At 45.3% G+C, this 21,255-nt stretch overlaps 1 protein-coding gene across 5 annotated transcripts in view; it reads left to right on the plus strand.

Moving 5' to 3' along the window:
* cux1a (cut-like homeobox 1a) overlaps window positions 1–21,255 on the plus strand; it is a 60,208-nt gene that overhangs the window by 35,717 nt on the left and 3,236 nt on the right. The window contains exons 6-22 of one of the 5 annotated variants that reach the window (XM_086164056.1): window positions 1,498–1,621; window positions 3,765–3,841; window positions 4,016–4,082; window positions 8,934–8,982; window positions 10,691–10,789; window positions 11,544–11,732; window positions 11,909–11,967; window positions 13,163–13,205; window positions 13,358–13,454; window positions 14,746–15,570; window positions 16,289–16,372; window positions 16,916–17,017; window positions 17,110–17,666; window positions 17,796–17,937; window positions 18,625–18,909; window positions 19,047–19,235; window positions 20,788–21,052. In XM_086164056.1, coding sequence (XP_086020182.1) covers window positions 1,498–1,621; window positions 3,765–3,841; window positions 4,016–4,082; window positions 8,934–8,982; window positions 10,691–10,789; window positions 11,544–11,732; window positions 11,909–11,967; window positions 13,163–13,205; window positions 13,358–13,454; window positions 14,746–15,570; window positions 16,289–16,372; window positions 16,916–17,017; window positions 17,110–17,666; window positions 17,796–17,937; window positions 18,625–18,909; window positions 19,047–19,235; window positions 20,788–21,052 — 3,253 coding nt within the window. The remainder of the gene's footprint in view (window positions 1–1,497; window positions 1,622–3,764; window positions 3,842–4,015; window positions 4,083–8,933; window positions 8,983–10,690; window positions 10,790–11,543; window positions 11,733–11,908; window positions 11,968–13,162; window positions 13,206–13,357; window positions 13,455–14,745; window positions 15,571–16,288; window positions 16,373–16,915; window positions 17,018–17,109; window positions 17,667–17,795; window positions 17,938–18,624; window positions 18,910–19,046; window positions 19,236–20,787; window positions 21,053–21,255) is intronic. The other 4 variants (XM_086164057.1, XM_086164058.1, XM_086164059.1 and 1 more) reach the window with 4 other exon arrangements.

Consider the following 21,255-nt stretch of genomic DNA (forward strand, 5'->3'; position numbering starts at 1 on the left):
TTAAACCCCAAAACACGCTGTGGAACTCCCACTCCTGTTAAACACACATACACACACACACACTACCCTGCTCACTTGCACGCGCACATACACACACACACATACAAAGAGTGCAGGGGCCATTGATCCCTGCAACCTAAATGTTTAAAGTTCAGTTAAGCAGTTAAGGGGTAAGAGGGCTCTGAGGGGACTCTGTGATATTGATTATGTGTCAGAGCTGTGAGACTGGAGTTTAAATCACACACACACACACACACACACACACACACACACACACACGCACACACACACAGACGCACACACACACAGACGCGTGCACAAAGTGCTAAGAGCCCTCAGTCAAAGGCAGCAATGCTCTTCATCATTGTCTCAGTCATTTATATCTTTCTCTGAGAAATACAGACTCACATACACACACGAGACCTATTTATTACTCCAGTTATGTGTTAGATTTATTTCAGGCCGCCCCATACAGAGCTCAGCCATCAGCAGGTTATGGGGTTTCAGCGCTAATGCAGTCCTAATGAATAGACCATATCTATTGTTGCTGAATGTTGAATATTCTCCACCAGTTATGGATGTAAAGATGAGATGGCAGCCATGGGGGCCGATGCCCATGTTTGCGCTGCCGGAAGAAGAATGTGTGTTATGATGCATGGTTCCTTAAAGCGAAGCACACACACATCCACATGAATCTGCTGTTACACGCCTGTAGTTTTAAATCTTTCATTCTCTTCCCTTAATTAGAGGATTGGGTCTCCCCTTCCCAGCCTTTTGATAAATTTCACCTGTCAGTGATTTGAATGCACAATAATTCTCATCGCATCAACACAATCTTAGTTTTGTGCATAATTGACAGGGCTACTTTTTCATCAATAAATAAAAAAAAAAAAGAAAAAATATACCCAGCTCCCTTATCCTTGAGGACGTGCTTTAAAAAGTCAGATTATAACAGCCCAACATTAAAACCTGTCTTTTTTTTTCCAGTATGTCAGTTTGTGAGTTGGCTTTTAGCAAACCAGCATTGTAAAAACATCCCCATGCAGTGGCACTTTTTATATGTGCACGCCATTTACTGACTTTGTCTCTTAGATGGGTTTATAAAGATTAAGATTACCATGTGTTTCTGATAAGTCCGATAACCGGTTCTGTTTGTTACTGAATTTTACACAGCCATTAACATTAGTCTCTGAGTCAGCGTTAAAAATAACTTCCAAGTTAGTTGATTGTGTAGTCAGTAATGTGAGAAATGCTTTCAGCCGTGTCTTCTTTGACTAGTGTTTGCAAAGTGAAAACATTGTTTATCTGGTTGTGTTGCTCAGTCATCTTGTCTCTTGTCTCAAACTATTTGACATTTTGTGCATTAATTTAAAAAAATTTTTTTTTTTAGTTGTATTTAATTTTTTTTTTTTTTTGCCTCCAGCGCTGACTCTTGTGGAATCAAGGTCGTGTTCACAACTTTCATATCACGATTCTGTCTTCTTTCACTTGCTCCAGAGGTGACCATTAAGGCCTTGAAGGAGAAGATCCGTGAGTACGAACAGTCACTGAAGAATCAAGCTGAGAACCTGGCTCAAGAGAAACAACTCCAACTACACAACGACTATGCAGAGAAGGAGAGGTACGTGTTCGTCGGGTCGTTTCTCCCCGACTCTGTAGCGATCTAATCTTGGAGCGATAGGAAAGATAGGCTACTTATAAGTCAGTGATCGTTTTATAAATAGGTCCTTTCAATTTTTTAAGCCATTATCGGCTAAATCGCTTATTTAAACCCTCATTGCCTCTCCCACGCAGATGAATTCAAGGAAGGAAAATAACCGTCATAAAAAAGACAATACCAGCATTTTTGGTGTGTTTGTTTCCATCCTTTCTTTTGATTGGAATCAGCACCTTAGACTTCTGTTTTCTGTCTTTACCGCAATATATTTCAACCATTTTGCTTGGCCCAGGCACCGCTCCAGTGTCATTTTAGTAACTGGAAACTAAATGGAATAAACCCCCCCCTCCCTCCAAGATAACTGCATTAACAAAAAAATTAGAAGTATAACTGTACTTTGATAATGGTCATTTTAGCTTTATAATTGATATAATGGGCCGTTTCCTCAATAAATGCATTTGGCATTCTCAAATGTGTGATTATCAGATAAAATGGATGCTTGTGGCAGGAATAAATAAGCCCTCTCTGCCACTTATTTTAAGAACGTCGAAATGAATCTGACATCTGAATTCAAAATGCTTACAAAGGCTCGAATGCCTTGAGAGAAACACCGCTGGTGTCCTCAGTCAGCATATGGACGGAGTCGAACTAATTACCTAAGATGGAGCCAGACACAATATTGTTTAAACAAACAACAGACTCGGGCTCCCTTCTTCCCACATTACAAAGTAAATCCAAACTAATGCAGAGATTTTGAGTTATTTGACTTTGTTCTCCCCCCCCCCCTCTCTTAACCCGGGTAGAGAACTAAACCTTCAATGTTTGTAAATATTAACAAGTTTGCGACTTTGAATCGAGGCGACATACCAGCGCACGAGAAGAGTGAATGAATGAACGGTCGTAATTAATCGGTGCGTAAAGGGACGGCGCAGTTTTATCGTGGTTGAGCAAGGGACGAATCTAAATCCAGAAATGTAAATGAACTTTGAAATCAAACGCTGCCAAACCGTTAGGAATCACACTCGACAGCAGATTGAGCTCTGCAAAAGTCCTCGGATCCACTCAGTATGGCGACCCGCTGCTACCGGGAGGCTATAATTATACCCGTCTCAAGAAGAGCGCTGCAACAGAAACAAACAGCTACACGTGTCCTCACCAAATAAGACCATAGAGCACTAAAAGGAAAATAATTTTCCACAGTCCTTCAGTTCACTTGGGCAATGTCCTTCTACATCCCAAGTCATGTCGGATTATTTCTCGTCGCCACGCTTTATTTTGCCCGGTTGCCCGTAAAACATTCCTCTCCTTAATTGTTTATTGAAACCCCTGCGATGGATTTACAGTCAAGGGTTTTCGAAGCGTTCATCAAATGCACATTACGGGCATTGATTTTTCTTACTGTCAATCATTCCATTTGCAAGTTCAAGGTTTGTTAAAGCTCATTGCCCTTCTCAGACGTGCAGTAGAAGATCAATTGTCCATCTGTATTTCCTGTACGTCAGTATTTTATAGGCCTCTTCCTGTCTGCAGAAAGCCGACTTCCTGTGTCTGAGAGGGGCAGTAAATGGATGGCACCTCCGATGCATTTTATGCTACAAGGAGTGAGGAAAGGAGGGAGGGAGAGAGAGATGAAAGGATGTAGTAGAGGGCAGAAAAATAGAGATGACAGGAGAGACAGATAGGCGGAGAAGGGGGGCATCAAAGACTTCCATAAAGACTGTCTTTGTACTAGATTATTGATGTTTTTACACGCAGTGGCAATTTCTCAGCAGAGCCTAACTTTTTATATGCTAAGAATGAATCTATTTTATCCATGTGGTTTCTGTTGCCCCCTTCCCCTGCCTCTCTCTCTCTCTCTCTCTCTGTCTCTGTCTCTCTCTCTCGCTCTCTCCCCTGGGTGCTGTGTGCCCCAGTGGCCAGACATTCCTGCCTAATAGGGCTGCTTAATGAGGAGTGGGTTGTGTTGGAAGGATTTTTAGTGGGGAAAACACTTCTGAAATGGTGGGAAAATAGAGAATAGTTACAGTTGCAACAAAGTGTGAACCCAGAATTTACTGAGTCAGTATCTCTTGACACTCAGCTCCTCGCCTTCTGTCTGCCTCCGTAGGAAACTCCAGGAGAGCCAAGACTCCATGTCCTCGAGGTTGGAGGAGGCCGAGCACAAGGCCCAATCCTTACAGACAGGTAACCCCGCTCGGGGGAAACGGCGGTCTTATCGCTGATTTTGCAGGGGTGCCGGCTCCAAAAAAAAAAAAAAAAAAGTTTTGTTCGCCGTTTGATACTCCGGAGTATTTTTACCTTCTATTTGAAAAGCTGCATGTCGTCTGATTAGCTAACCGCTTTTTCTGTGTTTTACAGCACTTGAAACAACTCAGGCTGAGCTCTTTGATTTGAAGACAAAATATGATGAGGAATCCACAGCAAAGTACGTGTCTCACTGATCTGTGTGTGTTTTTTTATTTTTTTGGATGACAGACACCCCCACCCCCACCCCCCTTCCTCAATAGTCTGTTCCTGACATAATCATCCTGTTTAGTGAATCTCTTTGCCTGGAAACTCCCCGTGCTCTCTAAACAGCTGGATTGTCTCCCACAACGCACAACAGCCTCCAAATCCCAGCATTACCCAAGCATTGTAAATACTGACAGAGGCTGTAATGCATTCTGCAGCCCCAGTAAGCACAAAAATAGAGATTTCCTTGCGGTGTATGTTAAAGCGCTCTCCAGCCGCGCTCACACATGCACCGCAACCCCGAACTCACGCAGACATTACCCGTAGGAGCCGTACGTGAGAACCCGAACGTCGGCATCAGTTGCTTTACCATCAGTGACTTTACCCCGCCGGTTCCGGAGCACGACGTGGGTCGGAGCCCGTGTGTCGCGAGGTCGGGTCGGTGTTCAGAGGATACACGGCGAGCGCGCGGCAAGTCGAAGTTTCTGTCATTTCTGTAACGAAACCAGAAGAATACAAACAGGGTGAAGATGAAAAGAAGTATAAGCAAAGAAGTCAACAGAATTCTGGAGACGGCGGCTGGCCGGTGCCCAAACTGTCAATTCAAAGACAAAATCAAGGAGCAGCCAGAGATTTTGTTTTACCCCAACCACGAGAGGGCTACGTCACGGCCGTAAGCAGCGGCCCGACGTACGTTTGAGAATCGGCTCGTAAGGTCCGATATGAAAAGGCCCGCGACGAATCTGTATGGACAGAGGGGCGGCTCAGGGGGTCACTCTGAAATCTCAGTTGATCGTGTAGACTTTGAACAGGAACTGCAGGAGGAGTTAACCTCAGTCACCAGCTATCTATCTATCATTATTGATCTTTTTTTTTTTTTTTTACAGTGGCAAGGATGGGAACAGAAGCTTTTCCATGTCAGCACTTCACACCGTGAAGTGGCACTTTCTGACATTCACACTCTTTGTTCCCTCGGGTTTGGAACCAGACCTAATTGAGCATTCAATACCGCATTGAACTTCAATCGGGTATTCTAAAAGTCCAAGGAGAAAATCGGGACCTTTCACGGTCTTTTAAATGCAAACGGTGGGGGATGAAAGAGAAGAAAGAGAAATTTTGTGAACATTTCTTCATTCATCCCGAACACACCTTTGCTCACCAAGTACAGCCCAAGTATCAACTTGGCTTTTAAGGTCAGCGCCTCCTGTTCATCATGCCGCCAACTCACCGTGTCCGTCCATTAACAGAGTTGTTAAATTGACTGGCTGTTACAAACCAATCGATCCCCCTCCTCTGTTCTTCACAATACTTTTCCCCCCGTTATGTCTCCCTCCCTCCGACACTGTTTTATCTCCTGCATTGTGCATTTGTGAGTTTAAGAGGAAAGACCACAGGAAGATATTGCATAGACTGTAATGGCACCGATCAATACGTTTCTGCATTTTTCCTCAAGTCTGTGTTGCACCACCCCGGTGTTGGTCCCTCGTTTCTCTGCACTTATTTGTCCTTCAGTCCTTCTGTATTCCTTTTATATCAGAAGAAAAACACATTTTAAAAAGGCATATACGATAGACCAAATTTGCTTACAGAAGCTAATAAACACATGCCCGCCCACACCCACGCGCTCACGTACAAACACACACTCGCTCACTCACTTGTGAGCCCGAGGCAGTCAGGGTCCTTGACTATGTGGCGTGCTGTGATCTGAAATTTTAATGCAACGCTTTAAAGCACACACAAACCCTCTCTAACCCTGCACCCTCCCAGTCCTTGGAGTCCTTCCCCCGTTTACTGCTTGGCTGAGCAAATCGCCAGTGTTTGGCTGAACACAACTTTTAACCCTTTGACTGCATACATTTTGGCCCTTGCAAAATACAAATGCGTACATATCATGCAGTTTTTTTTCACACAAACACAGACACCCGTATGCACACACACACACACACACACACACACACACACACACACACACATACACACTTGCTTGAAACTTTTCACTAAGGAGGACATTGCGTGACAAATCTCCCATCCTCTTGCTGCATTTGGGTAATCTGCCTTTTCAAACACACTCTAGCACACACACACAGCACAGCGCAGGGACACACACATACACACACACACACAAACACACTCTGGGAATTTGCTCGATGTTGCCGTGCCCGGAGTGTGTGTGAGCTTCAGTCGGATGGGGAGCCTGCAGATGTAGCGTAGCCCCCTGTCTGTGTCGGCTCTGTGAGGGTCTGGCTGGCTGCATTTTACCCGTTTAGTCACTGTTAAAGATTAATGATATATTGATCTCAGCCCCACAGGAAACTCAGGGTGTGTGTGAGTGTGTGTTAGTGTGTGTGTGTGTGTGTGTGTGTGTGCTCTCTTATCTGTGTGTTAACGCTTGATACCATTTTGGAAGAACCATTTAATTGTGGATAATTAGGCTACAGCCAATAAGCTTTTCTTTCCTGTGTTCACCTCAAGTGTACACACGCGTGCGCGCGCACATGCACGCACTCACAGAAAATGGTGCATAATATATACACACAGACACACTCACAGCTAGCTTCTTGTTAAGCCTCCTTGAAATCCCCAAGGTAACACGTTTGGAAAACGCAATGTGGAGAAAGCTAAAGAAAGAAAGGGAAAGAAGTGCTGAAAGCTGGAAGGCAAAAAGCAAGCCAGGGGCTGGAGGCTACAGCGAGGAAGAAGGGATAAGTGTGATAGAGGAGGAAATGAAAATCTAAATCAGGGGAATATCCTGCCGGCATCAAGGACAGAGGCCGAGGAAGATACAGCGCGAGAAGAAAGCGGCAAAGTGCAGGGCAGTGGTAAGGGGAAGGAGTTGAGGGGAAAGTATGGAGGCGGGCAGAGGGTGCAAAAGAAAAGAAGAGGTTGAATGAGGAGAAAGAAAACGAAGATGATAAGAGATGAAAAGGTCTGTCTGAGATGGAGGAAGTACAGTAGGAGCTTAGAGGCTCTGGGCTTCTTTCAGAAGTCCTACAGTGCTCACTGATGTCACCGGGTGCATCCATCAGCTTTCACGCTACAAAAGAGTGTAGGCGCGCGTGCGTGCGTCCGCATGCGTGTGTGCATTTTCGTGGTAGCCGTGCGTCTGCTCTTTAGCTCCTCCCTGTGGCCGTTTGCTCGGGACTCTTGAGTCAAGTTTTGGAGGGTGGGAGGGGGAACGGGAGGCCAGAATGTTACAGAAGTCCTTACCGTTTACTGTTTTTGCGTTTGACGCCATTAGTCCACTGGGCACGTCGGCCGGCCATCGACAGTCCCTACCCTTCCCAGCAACTGACTGACTGAGTGTGTCAGGATATGCAGAAAATCCCTTCCCTGTGATCTGCTTTGGCCCTCAGCCTCTAGCTTTGCCTTTATAATTCCCAAATACAGCCAAATCCAAAGGTTATTTAAGAAGACTTTGTGCATCTGTACTTTGATTAAATGATCACATTTGGAGCAGGAGCAGTGGTGTATTTGGGTTGCATTACTATCCATAAACGCTCTCCATTACAAGCTTTTCTGGCTTGTTGGCTCCCTGACCTTGCACTTGTGTGTATGAGAGAGTGCGCGATGCAGCACGCACGTCGGCCCAGGACACTATAGCTTAAGACAGGATAAAAGCCGGTGAGGTAGTCTACTATTATGTTGCTTAAATGCATACTAGATCCTTTTAACTGTTAGGGAAAGAATAAAAGCACGGAGTGAAAAGCTCTCCCACCGTCATCTGATTCTTTTTACTGCATTGCCTGTGGCACAGTGTTGACCTAATATCAACTGTGTCTGTTTTGTTAAACACATTCAAATCAGGAGTACTAAAGCCTATGGGACATAACACTTTTTCTCATACTGTGACACACAAATACAAAAGCTGCGTGATGCTATTGGTCGGTGATCAAAAGACGCCGATGAAATCAAAAGGTCTTAATGGACAGAGTGGTGCACGTAAGCTCTCACATCATTGCACTAAATAGAGCCCGTGTGTTCTTATCGGTAGGTAATAAGCCTGCGTGCTCTTGCGCCGCAGCGCAATACGCGGCGGTCACGGAGGTTTTTTCAGGATTCCATTCATTTATTTATCATCACTTTATGTATTAAATCTTCCATTACAGGGCGGATCCAGGTTTAATCTGGAGAGCATTTGCACACACAATCGCTCAGTAATGGCTAATTAACAGTGGCAATTTCAGGCAACTGGTCTGTGAAATAAAATTGAATGCAAACGTTCGGAAAAATATTCTAATTAATTGAGTGTTTAGCGTCGTAGGCCTTATCCCCGGTGTCGGATTGCGGCACATCTCTCGCCGTGTTTTCAGGAAAGTGCTGGGTGGACATTTCTCTCATTAAAGAGGGGTTTTTCCATCCCTTGGAGAAGTTCAATAAGAGGCAGTATTATGGGGATGTATTCCTGCTGTCTGACCTCTAGCAAGTGAGAGGTGAACCATGGCCTCCATCCAGACCATTAGTCAGACACAATCACACAGCTTCATAGCAGATTAGTCTGCTGTATTAGGACTTAGAGCTCTATTAATGTAATCCCTCTGTTTTAGTGTGGCCCGGGTTTAGGGGCTTACATGTGCACATAGAAACGCACACACTTAACTACATGTATGCACGCACACATACAAGCTGTTTGGGTTATGGAGTTCACAATCAATGGATTAAGGTGAAATGTAGACAGTAGCTTAATGGACGTGGCACCGGAATTGTCTGGATATAAGCTTTTTGAACAATCACACCCACGATGAGGAAAGAAAAAGTTGTTGTTTTTTTAACACTGTGACGTCCCCTGTGTTGATTTCGCCCTTAATTAAGTGAATGTCTTCCTCAGGGCCGATGAGATTGAGATGGTGATGACAGACCTGGAAAGGGCAAATCAGGTAACTTTCCACGACCCTATCTTTTTTTTTTTTTTTTTTTTTTTTTTCCCCTCCTGTAAAGATATAGTTTATTTATTTTTTGACTGCGTCTCACACGATATCGCATCGCATTAACCACAAACAGGGAGGGACAAACAAAATCATGATTGAATGACTCATTCAATTGTGTCAATGAATTCAATTGAAAGCCAGAGCTGATAATAAAGCAACATTATTTGTAAGCGTTGCAAGTGTTATTTCACATAGAGGCTATGAATAGCAGGTTACTCTGTGGTAAGACCTCTGGTGTCGTCTGAAATACTTTATTTGGGAAACTAGCTCCTTGTGTACTATATAAGCCCTCCCAAGTCTGGCCGGTTAATCACGTATCTTTAAAAACCATAAATTCTTATTTAACTGTTTAGGCTTGGCATTTTACTGGCCGAGTTGCAAAGAAATGTTCAAGGAAAAAAAAAACGGGCTCTTGTGTTTTTAAGGGATCACATTAATACATACGGGTCTACACAGACCCGGTGAAAAAGGGCTCTTGTACTAAGACATGATAACTTCATTATCACCGAGAAGGCAACTGTTTGTTTAACATTTATTACACATCCACTAAACCCAACCAGCTCGAATGGGCCCGTGAGCGTGCCCTCTGCTCCAGTGCTGTAAATATTCCCGTGGTATCTGTTAATGTCATTGTTGTTAACTTTCATTATTAGCCCAAGAATATGATTTGTGGCTAAAGGGGGGAGCATAGGCATGTAATGTTAATATTAGCCCAAAGGTTAGCACTCTAGAACTCTAATGCCACACACACACACACACACACACACTGATACAAATATGAACTATTCACACTTCTGATTTGAGGTTTACAGAGGATGACAGCATGGCCTCTAGCTCAGTCACAGACTTTATACGCTTTTATATGGAGAAAATGGAAAACAGCATTCCGCTTTTGCAACCAGTGGTCCAACTCCCACCCTGTCAGTAACAGCCCTCAATGTGGTTGCAATTAGGGAAACTATGGAAATCATCACCCTGCAACGTCTCAACGGCATATGATTCATTTTGGCCATAGATGGGCAGCAGTGGATTCATTGATCGGAATTGAAAGGAATCCCCTGCCTCTGTCATCGCCCCGAAATTCGGCTTTTCGGATTCATTGTCGTCTCCCGCTTTTAAACGGCCGCGCTGTTTCCTCCGCGTGAGGATTCGTAGTCTTACCCCGACAAGCGGTTGCTTGATAGACGGCGTGCGATAGCGCTTCATCTGTTCCGTCTGATTGTTTTTATGGGGTGTGACTTTACCAATGCATTTGAAATTTCTCAGAATTGAAATGCGCCTTGAAATGCCCAAAAGAAGTGGAAAAATGAAATCATTGTTGTCACTGTTACACCAACAACATTCGCTCCACTGACACCACCCCCTAAAACGCCATGAATTCATTGCCACTAGACAGATTAGATGTTGAGTAAGTGGCATGCCAGTGCCATGTGATGTCAGTCCGCGCTCTCACTCTGAATCTATCAACGATTCCGTGTATTCCTCGGGGCTGGCCAAAAATGGGTTTTTAAGAAACTTGTGCACGATAAGAAAAAAACAAAACAAAAAAAAAACGACACGTTAATGCCAAATTTAATGGCATATTTATTAATAATGTTTGACTGTGATAATCTACACTGGTGGATTTTCCCCTCAGTATTTGTCCTTCCTCTTCCAGCGAGCAGAAGCAGCTCAGAGAGAGGCTGAGTCATTGAGAGAGCAGCTGTCCTCGAGTAACCAATCCCAGCAGTTAAGCAGCCCGGCCAAGGCCGACACGGTAACAGATTTCACTGCTTCGCTGATATACTGTGTGTTTGACAAACAAGTATTGATAGGATAAAGAGCAGCTCAGAGGTAAATTGAAGTCTATTGATCACTGTTGTCATCGCGGTTCCACTTACTGATTTAATTAATGTCCCCTCCACCTTTGTCTGAAGACATACCAAAATAATTGAACGATCCAACCCTTTTTGCTCTTTCGGGAGGACGCGAGATGTCTCTTGCTTCTCATTAAAGTCCATTGCCGGCATCGTCGTCCCGAAGAAACGACCATAATGTATACCGTAGCCTTGTCTTGAGTATTTGAAAAGAAGCAACTTTTTGTGAGGTCATAAATCATTGGCGTCTCTTAAAATCTCCTTTAAATGCCAAAAAAATAATGCACGCTTTTTCAGTAAAGTATCGAAGGAGCGAGCCGGTAATCGTTGCATTTATGAACCTTATTAATTTAACTGCCTTCTACTTAAAAGTGTAAGGGTCGTGACCCTCCAGTGCATGGGGTATAGAAGAGTGATTCATGAATTATTGTCTGTTAATAAGAAGCACTATTTCAGCTTTAAGCTACTGGCATACACAGGAGCTAATCCTCCATCTGACATTGAGACATCCATGACAGTTGCAGTAGAACTGGCGGTGATGCTGGCTTTACTTTTTTTTTTAATTTATCAGAGTTTTTTTTTTTTTTTTTTTTTCAATCTTTTTTTTCCTCTTGGCTTCTTTAATATAAACCCGTGGCCCCCGTTGCTTTTCAGGAACAGTCATCGGAGGCGGCGCCCCCCTCAAGTCTGGAGGCAGAGCTAAGGGCCAAAGAAAGGGAGACCGCACAGCTGGTGGAGGATGTCCAGAGACTGCAGGCCAGCCTAACCAAACTCCGAGAGACCACCAGCTCCCAGATCACACTGCTGGAGCAGCAGCTCAGCAGCAAGACCGCCATCCTCAAGGTACCGACGGAGCACGACCACCGTTTCTCGCCGTTTCATTCACTCAGTTTCGAATTTGACCATTTCTGTGGTCTCGTAAGCAAGTTCACCGACACGGGTACTCGAATACAGCCAGGTATTGTTCTTTTATGTTTTAATCTTTTCCGCATGTCATTTCCCGTCTGTGTAATCTACAGGAACTGGAGGATAAATTGGAGAAGCAAGCGGACTATGAGGAGGTGAAGAAGGAGTTGAGGTGAGGATCAAACACAGAGGGGTGTCTGTACGGCCGCCACAGATCTATTTATTTCATGCGTTTGATGTTAACAACGTTAAATGAGATGCGTGTCTTCATTTAAGATGTATAACTCAATTGACTGCCCCTATGAAAGTACGGCTTGTATGTCTGTAACGTGATATTGTCTCACTTGCTGCTCCTCCATCCCCCCGTTGGCCTTAAAGAGACAGAACTCGGACGCAGGGCATGCCTTAGCTCAGTCCTGTCCTTGTGTTTATTGTTTTTCACTGTGTGTGTGACTTCATCTGTGTCATTTATATATATATACACATATAAGATAAGATCATTTTTATTGATCTCCATAGGGTAAAATCTTTTGTCTCAGCAGCGTAACAGTCATACAGGACTGTCTCAGAAAATTAGAATATTGTGATAAAGTTCTTTATATTCTGCAATGCAATTACAAAAATAAAAATGTCATACATTCTGGATTTACTACAAATCAACTGAAATCATGCAAGCCTTTTATTATTTTAATATTGCCGATTATGGCTTACATCTTAAGAAAACTCAAAATTATATCTCAAAATATTAGAATATCATGAAAAAGTGATTTTTGTTTTTTTTATTGCATTACAGAAGATAAAGAACTTTATCACAATTTTCTAATTTTCTGAGACAGTTCTGTATATATGCATATATATATACATACACTGCTCAAAAAAATAAAGGGAACACTCAAATAACACATCCGAGATCTGAATGAATTAAATTAACTAGTCTTATTCAATACTTTCTGCTTTTCATCGTTGAATGTACTGACAACAAAATCACACAAAAAAATATCAATGCAAATAAAATGTATGAACCCAAAGAGGTCTGGATTTGGAGTCACACTCCAAATGAAAGTGGAAAAACACACGACAGGCTGATCCGACGTTGATGTAATGTCCTTAAAACAAGTCAAAACGAATCCTTGTCGCTTCCTAAGTGGACAGTTTGATTTCACACAAGTGTGATTGACTTGGAGTTACATTGTGTTGTTGAAGTGTCCCCTTTATTTTTTGAGCTTTGTGTGTGTGTGTGTGTGTGTGTGTGTTACTGTATAGTAATTTATTATACTTTATTTTGATGCTGTTACCCCATGTGCCCCTTCATTGCCTCTCAGGGATAAATAAAGTTTATTCTGATATATATATTTGTCTTTCCTCAGTATTCTCAAGTCTATGGAGTTTGGAAATCCCGACCCTGCGCAGGTGAAAGTTTTATTTTGGTTTTCTTTTCCTCCTTCTGTACCTTCCGCACATAAAGTTGCAGTACGGCCATTACGATCGAGTTATTTATAATCTCATATCTAGTTTTAATGTCTGTTCCATTTCTAAACCCGGGCCTCCCGTCGCTCCCTTAGGATTCAGCCAAACCCCTGGAGGTGCTGTTGCTGGAGAGGAACCGTAGTCTCCAATCCGAGAGCGCCTCCCTCCGTATCGCCAATTCTGAGCTCAGCGGTAAGTCGGCGGGGTTGTACGCGCTCGGCTCAACGCGACCGACCAGATCGGGTCTTTACCTTCGCAGAGTCTCTGGGGTTACTGGAATGATTCACGGAAGGTTAGATCAATGCGAATGGGGTCGTCTCGTAGGTTTGCGCAGGGGACGGACGTGCGCGCTCGGGTTCAGTTTACGCAAAAACATCCATCTAGGCTCTTTCTCTGAGAATACTGAACTATTTCCAAAGGTTTTTGGGGTGATTCGCTCAACCTAGCCCTTTTCAAACCGAAATAAAATATTGAAACAAAAATGCGGGTATATTCTACGTTTGGTGTCACGCTTCATGAAGAAGAAAGAAAGGCACTTCTATGAATATCCCGGCAGGAGGTCCACCTGAAAAGTAACACAAATCCGGTATACAAAATGAGGACACCGCACTATGCCCCCTACATCAGGGCTCTTGCCCTCTGCAACAGTGTTTATGGGTTTGAAATGTCATAGCTTTAGGCTTGAATAGCTGAGTAGCTTTGAATTGATTAACATTCAGTTAGGGGAGTCTACTGTCTTACTCAATCATGTTAAGTCTCGATGGTTATGCATTAGAATAATATAACTCGCAGCGCTTATCATCAAGGAATAACAAGACCGAAAAAGTACATTTGTTTTATTCGTGAACATAAAAACATGACCTGTCGGAGGTTTTTATCGGGGATATTGTGAATTCGGATCCGCAGTCCTAGTCGACGGACCTGTATAGTTTCCTCTTTTGTTGACATGCATCTGTATTCTGCACTACGAGTACTGTTTTCAGAACAGTTCTACTGCCTTGCTTTGTCCTTGATGTATTTTTTTATTTTTTTTTGAACAAAAGACTGTGGTACCGCATCTTCGGTGGAAAAATGCACTGTGTAAGAACACACCTCAGCAGCATGAAGAGGACACGCTCTTTATTGTGTTGTATGAATGGACACTTTCACCAGTTATGTCCCTTTTGCCTATGTGAGAGAGAAGCTGAGGCCTGGGTCAAGCTTACCTACCTAGGTGGCACAGTGTCGATTGTTTTGTTTGTCCTTTTTTTTTTCTTCCAGGCTGTGACTTACAAGAAAGGTTGAAATCACAAATGCATGGGCATTTTGTCTGGGGGGGTTGGCAAAAAAGGAAAACAAAGCTCATTAATTTGGAAAGGCTTGATTAAGATAACATTAAACTTTGGTTATTTATTAATTTTTTTTTTTTTTTTTCTCTCTCGTTTTGGAACCCCTTTTTTGTTGACTCCCCCATAATGCATGGTGTGTTTGACCTTTCTTGTAGGGCCAGCCGGACGAAAAGGGACAGAAGATTCCACACCGAAGGAGGAAACCGTGCCCAGCGACCCCTCTTCCTCGTCCCCTCCACCCCCGCCCTCTCTGCCCTCCTCCTCCCAGCTCTCCTTATCTCACACTCATACGGATCCTCTCAACACAGCCACCACCACCACCACCACCAGCAGCAGCAGCAGCAGCAGCAGCGAAACACACCCTTTCACTCCTACAGGCATAGGACAGGACTTCTACTCCCCTGTCTTCCCACTGGTGGGTGGTAAGATGGCTCTGAACTCCTTGATCCAGCGGCAGCTGCTCCAGACTTTCTACTCCAAAGCCTTGCAGGAGTCATCTGGGATCCCCAGTGGGGCTCTACTGTTCACCCCCTTCACTCCCACCCTCAGCTCTCTCCCTACCTCCACACCTGGGTCTGGCTCCGCTGCCATCCCCCTGGCAGCCAGCAGCCCCCAACCACCTCCAGCCAGCCCAGATATGGCTCCCGTTAATGGAAGCAGCACTGCTGGCAGCGCCCCGTCTCCGTCACCGAGCCACTCCGATGCCACCACGGGAAGTGTTTTGGATGGGGAGGACATGGACACGGCCGAGATTGCGAGACAGGTGAAAGAGCAGCTGATCAAGCACAACATTGGTCAGCGTGTGTTCGGCCACTATGTGCTGGGACTGTCCCAGGGCTCCGTCAGCGAGATCCTGGCCAGACCCAAGCCTTGGAACAAACTTACCATCAGAGGGAAGGAGCCTTTCCACAAGATGAGACAGTTCCTCGCCGACGAGCAGAACATACTCGCTCTGCGTAGCATCCAGGGACGGCAAAGAGGTGAGTTCGCGCATCCTCGGTGCGCGTCCGTGTTTGTGCGTGCGTGTGTGCGTGTGTGCGTGTGTGTGTGTGTATGTCCAGCATGCGTGTATATCTGAACAGCCCCGCACCGAGCCATTGATTAGCTTGTCAATATGGACTAGCTACTTATTTTTCTTTCTCCTTCCTAACTCCCATCCTGCGCCGCATCTGTATTTCCTGAATGAGTTCCTCGACACACACTGATCCCATGAGCCTCTCCTAGCTATCGCGGTCAATACAGAAACCTTTCACACATCAATAGTATTGATCGGTGGGAACTAGGAGGAAGGCAGGAGTACTGTTAACTGCGGGTAGATTCGATTAGGCTGGGTCTGCTTTTGTTAACGCATCAAGACATCTCTGATTGAAGTCGGTCTCCGTGGTACACAAAAATACGGCAAAGTCTACCGTGTAGTCAGTCTGCAGTTAGCAAGCCCCTGTTTAATATACGCTATTACATTTTATGTCTCACACTGCTTTGCCTTAGTAGGGCAATATTTCTGTTAACGTTGGAGGTTTGATTTGTGCTGGGGCCACAGATGGTGAAGATCAATGCATTAATGGTACAATAACGTGCAGTGGAAGGAAGTGTCCACGCATTCTATATGTTTGCAGAGCATCCTAGGGCACAGTATAGAGTAGCTTTAAACAAACACACCAGTGCTGTAACATAGTGTGTGGTATATTGTTTTAACAGAGGGCTCAGGCCAGCCCCAGCTTAGCCGAGTGTTTCAGGATGTTCCGAAGCGGAGAGCCCTCTCCAATACAGCCTCACACACAGGTCTGTCCCCTTTACACACGGAGAATCTAGCACGTTCTGTCTGTGTGGCATGTTTGTGTCGGGGTGAATTGTATCTTTGGTGTGTGCGTGGGTGTGTGCTGCATTTATGAGTTTGCAGGCAGGTATGCAGACAAAATGATGCCTCGAACGTAACTGCGCAGTTACAAAGACTTGCGTCAGTGGACAGCCAGCATGTATATTTAGGGTTTGTATTTTTCTTTTTTTTTTTTTCTTTTTTTTTTTTTAATTTTTAATTTTTTTTCTTTGGAAGTTGGCATTCAGTGGGGATCATTCATCGTATGAATCCAATAGCACGCGTGCATGTGTGAGCTCTTCGGGGCTCAGACATTAGGAGGTTGCCTCGAGTGCTGTTGCCTTGTTGCTCAGTGGTGGCGATGTTGTTCTTTGTGCCGTGCCATGGTCTTATTATTTCACGCAGTAGGTTTTGTGGTGGTCCTCCTCAATCTGCTCTACAATTGGTGATCTAGGCTTCGTAACGTGACAACATTTTTCACCCGGCGGTCCCATCCTCTGTCCTTCCAGGAAACATTACGGCCCGTGTTCGCACCCCGGAGGCAGGTTCGGACGAGGCGATCAAGTCCATTCTGGAGCAGGCCAAACGAGAGCTGCAGGTGCAGAAAGCAGGTGAGTGTCCTCAGAATACTGAAGGGTATGAGGGGATGAGTTGTGGCTCTTTGCGGGTGTCCCTCAACGCAGTCCTTCTTCTCCCCCCTCAGCAGATTTGTCCCATACCCAGCCCTCATATGCAGGACTAAAAGGAGGAGGCGGGGGCGGGGTCGGAGGTGGAGGGGGCAGCGGATCGGACGAGGCTATCCGCTCCATCCTAGAGCAAGCTCGCAGAGAGATGGAGGCCCAACAGGCTGCAGTGGAGCCCTTCCTCAAAGCCTCATCTTCCTCATCCTCCTTAACATCACTATCTCAGAGGGACCTTATGAGCTCACCGCTCACCGCTCCCCTTCCTCCTTATAATCCCCTGGCTCTTTCGCTCAAGAAGCCTCCCAGCACCCTGTTGTCATCCCCCTCCTCGCCGTCTCCGGTCCTGGACTTCAGCTCCAGCGTGAAGAGAGAAGGCAGGGTATCTTCAGGGATCGATATGTCGACGGATGGAGCTCTGAGGCTGGGTCGGAGCTCGGAGGGGCCCGCCCGCTCTGGAAGTGCCGGAGGAGTGGGCTACTGGCGAGAGCAGTGGTGGAGCAGCATGCATACGGACCCTCGCAGGACTATATCCAATCAGACAGGCGAGGAAAACCACAACCTGGAGGACTCAAAAGAGGTGAGCGGAGGCTAAGCTCTGCCGTGCTTTGGTTTCCTCGCTTTTTTTTTTTTTTTTTTTTTTCTCATTGCTCTGCTTCACTGAAATGTGGTTGCATGTTTTCACCCATTCTCTTGGCGTGCGCTTCAGGGAATATTGAGTGACAGTCTGTCGCGACACAAGCCGTGGAACAAGCTGAACCAGCGAAGCAGGGAACCATACCTCCGCATGCAGCCGTGGCTCAATGGAGACCAGGGGCAAAACACACACATCCAGCAAGCTCAGAACCAAGGTAAATTCACCACGTCTGGACACACACACACGAACCCACACACAAACACGCACATGCACACACACACACACGGACACAAAAACACAGGCACCAGCATACACAGTCTATAGATTTTGACAACCAAACTCTTTGGGTTACAATATTCCACCGAAAACCAGATTAGAGCGAGTGGCTAGTTGTTACTGTCAGTATGTCAATCACTCCCCCCCCACCCCCCCACACACACCCACCCACCATTCCCTGCTCCTCCCACCATCCCCCCATCCCCAGTGCTGTGGCAGTGTCAGCCAGCAAGCTGCTGGTTTGTCATGTCATAGACAAGTTAGTGTTGCAGCGCCAGATGGCAGCTCTGTGTGTGCATGCGTGTGCGTGTCTCTGTTTCTCTCTGGGGGTGTAAACAGCAGCTAATGTACACTGACAGCTCCTCATGACTGCTCTCTTCCAGCCTGCTGAGCTGCACAGCAGTACTACACAGACAGAGACAGGGAGATGAAGGGATAGGAGAAATCCAAAAAAGCTTCAAACTGGAAACTTAAGCACTTTTGCTGTTTGCTTAACAAGAATTAAATCATTTCATGTAGTATGACTGAAGTTGTAAGCAAACCCAGCAGGCAGCAGAGATAAAACTCTCTTACTAGCAAAGTAGCCTGCATGATCTTTTCTGCCCTGTCTGTCCTCTTTAAGCAGAAGGTACTCCTAAAACATCAGCAAGCTGCAGCCCTGCTCCGGAGTCACCGCTCAGCTCAGCTGAAGAGTCTGTCAACGGTGTAGCGGGGGATCTGCTCGCCTCACAGTCTGGTCTTAAGCCTCCGTCTGAGGATCCTTCAGGTGGAGAGTCTCAGCCCGGAACCCCGTTGCCTCTACCTGGCCACTCGGGTCTCAGCATCCAGGAGATGGTTGCCATGTCTCCTGAACTTGATACTTATGCTATCACCAAGAAGGTTAAGGAGGTTCTGACTGATAATAATCTCGGTGAGAACAACATATTAGTAGTGTTTGTCACCCTCTTATTGATTGGTTATTGTTTTTTTTTTTTTATCTGCGGTAGTTATTCAGTCCTTCAATCAGCTGTCTGTATTGACAACGTGTATTGTTTCTCCTTTAACCAGGCCAGCGTCTGTTTGGAGAGACCATACTCGGTCTAACTCAAGGTTCGGTCTCAGACCTGCTGGCCAGGCCTAAACCTTGGCATAAGCTCAGCCTGAAGGGCAGGGAGCCCTTTGTCCGCATGCAGCTCTGGCTCCAGGATCCGCACAGTGTAGAGAAACTCATGGACATGAAACGCTTGGAGAAGAAAGGTGTGTAGCAATAGCTCAGTGCAGAGAAAAAACAAAACAAAACATTGCACTCAGTACAGACCAGCGTGCTGTCAGAATTAATAAAAAAAGAAGACTGAAAAAAAAATTGGTCATGTGCTGAAGCATGCATTTATTTGTTAAATACTTCCATATAAAAAAACAAAACAAAACAACAACCCCCCCCCCCCCCCCCCAAAAAAAAAACACAAGCAGCATCCTTTGATTTACACATGCACATCTGCACACAATATCCTTTGTGCAGGACAGCAGAGCATGTTGTGCAGATCACAGTCATCTTGGTGTGATGTCAGTACCAATCAGGACTGCAGACATCACATACTGTATTAGATGTGACAGCTAGGGGACTGCCGGGGGCCTGCTTACTCACAGTCATCAGCACTCCTCTTCATCATTGTCATCATCATAATAATCATCAGTGTCTATAAGCTTGTATTTTTATCATTTGTCAGCCCCCTCTATCATTCTGTTTTCCCTTCTGTTCACTTGATGTGTTTAATAATCAGCAAAGCTCAGGGGTTTCACCCTCCTAGCTGCCTCAGAGTGACCCCTAACTGCCCACTTGGTGCGCTCTGTGGAGACAAGATACGCGTGCGTGTACTGTATGAATCCGCCACCGGGCACCGGCATCCAGGATCACTTTACCCTCCCCGATACCCCGAAACGACACGCAAGGGCAAAAAAACATAATTGACCTTACACCAGTATGTCGGGCGGGGGGTGTCGATGTGTAAGGGCCGCTCTCCGTTCAGCCGCATTTTTTGATGATTGACCCAAGAATAATGCATCCCAATCGCAATGGGGAATATTTATGGCCGGCAGCGGAGCTGAGAGGAAAGACACGGACCTCGTCTACAGTTAGCACTTTTGACCCGTCACCTTTGTGTTACGGGCCTGCAAGGTTGGGCACAACTTTTCAGAGTGCTCTGACCTTGCTCCGAGGGGTTTCCCCCCCGCAACACTAATATATCTAGCAGCAAATATTGGGGTTGAGAAAATGTCAACCTCATGCAAAGCTGCCATGTACTGTTCGTTTTCCGCTGCTGGTGCCTGGAGTTAGTGGTGCTACTTGTTTGTAATAAAATGGAAGCGTGCCCTCATTGCTGATAATTGTGAGAAATACAATAGCACCACCTAGTGTCGCATTATGACTCGGGCGATATTCTTTGTCATAGTATTGTTCGGTGCACGCTTGAAGATACTCAGTATTTGTCAAACAAATGAATCAACATGATGTTGTCCTTTGTTCCGTCGTCCCACTTTTTTTATTTTTCCCTCGATGAAACTGTGTACACTGGTATGTGTGATGCTGCTACAGTAGCAAACATTCCAAGATAGTTAGCTGCCATCTACTTTCTAGAAAAGGCTTACGTTCTTTGCGTCACACACACATCTGTTAAAATGCGTCAAACGATGAAGCGAAAGCTATTTTGCGTACTTGACTTCCACTAAATACACCATGCATAAATGTGGTTATTTCAACAAATTCCCCAGAGCATTGATTGACCTGCTTCTTCTTCATTTGTCTGTTTAGCCTACATGAAGAGGCGACTGAGCTCCTTGAGTGATGGCCATTCTGTGGATGGGACCTTGGTGGGATCAGACTATGTGCAGGGCTCCCAGAGCCCAGGACAGCAGCAGCTGAAGAAGCCCAGGGTGGTTTTGGGTCCTGAGGAAAAAGAGGCTCTGAAAAAGGCGTACCAACAGAAACCCTATCCCTCCCCCAAAACCATTGAGGAGCTGGCCTCCCAGCTCAACCTGAAGACCAGTACTGTCATCAACTGGTTCCATAATTACAGGTCAGCATCCGAGGAGACCTTGAATGAGACGGGGCTTAACCCAGTGGATTTGATCTAAGTTTTCCTACAGGAGTGCCACGCTTGCATAAAAACACACCTGTTTTCCCCGTTATATTAACATTAATTTGTTTTGGAGTGTTTAAAGTCGTATCGACACATGTTGTGTGTTTGATTAGTTCTAATTTCGTGGTTTAAATTATACA

Source organism: Fistularia commersonii, chromosome 18 (assembly GCF_037954325.1).
Source record: "Fistularia commersonii isolate RoL2024-O1a breed Wild chromosome 18, RoL_Fcom_v1.0, whole genome shotgun sequence".
Classification (NCBI taxonomy): domain Eukaryota; kingdom Metazoa; phylum Chordata; class Actinopteri; order Syngnathiformes; family Fistulariidae; genus Fistularia; species Fistularia commersonii.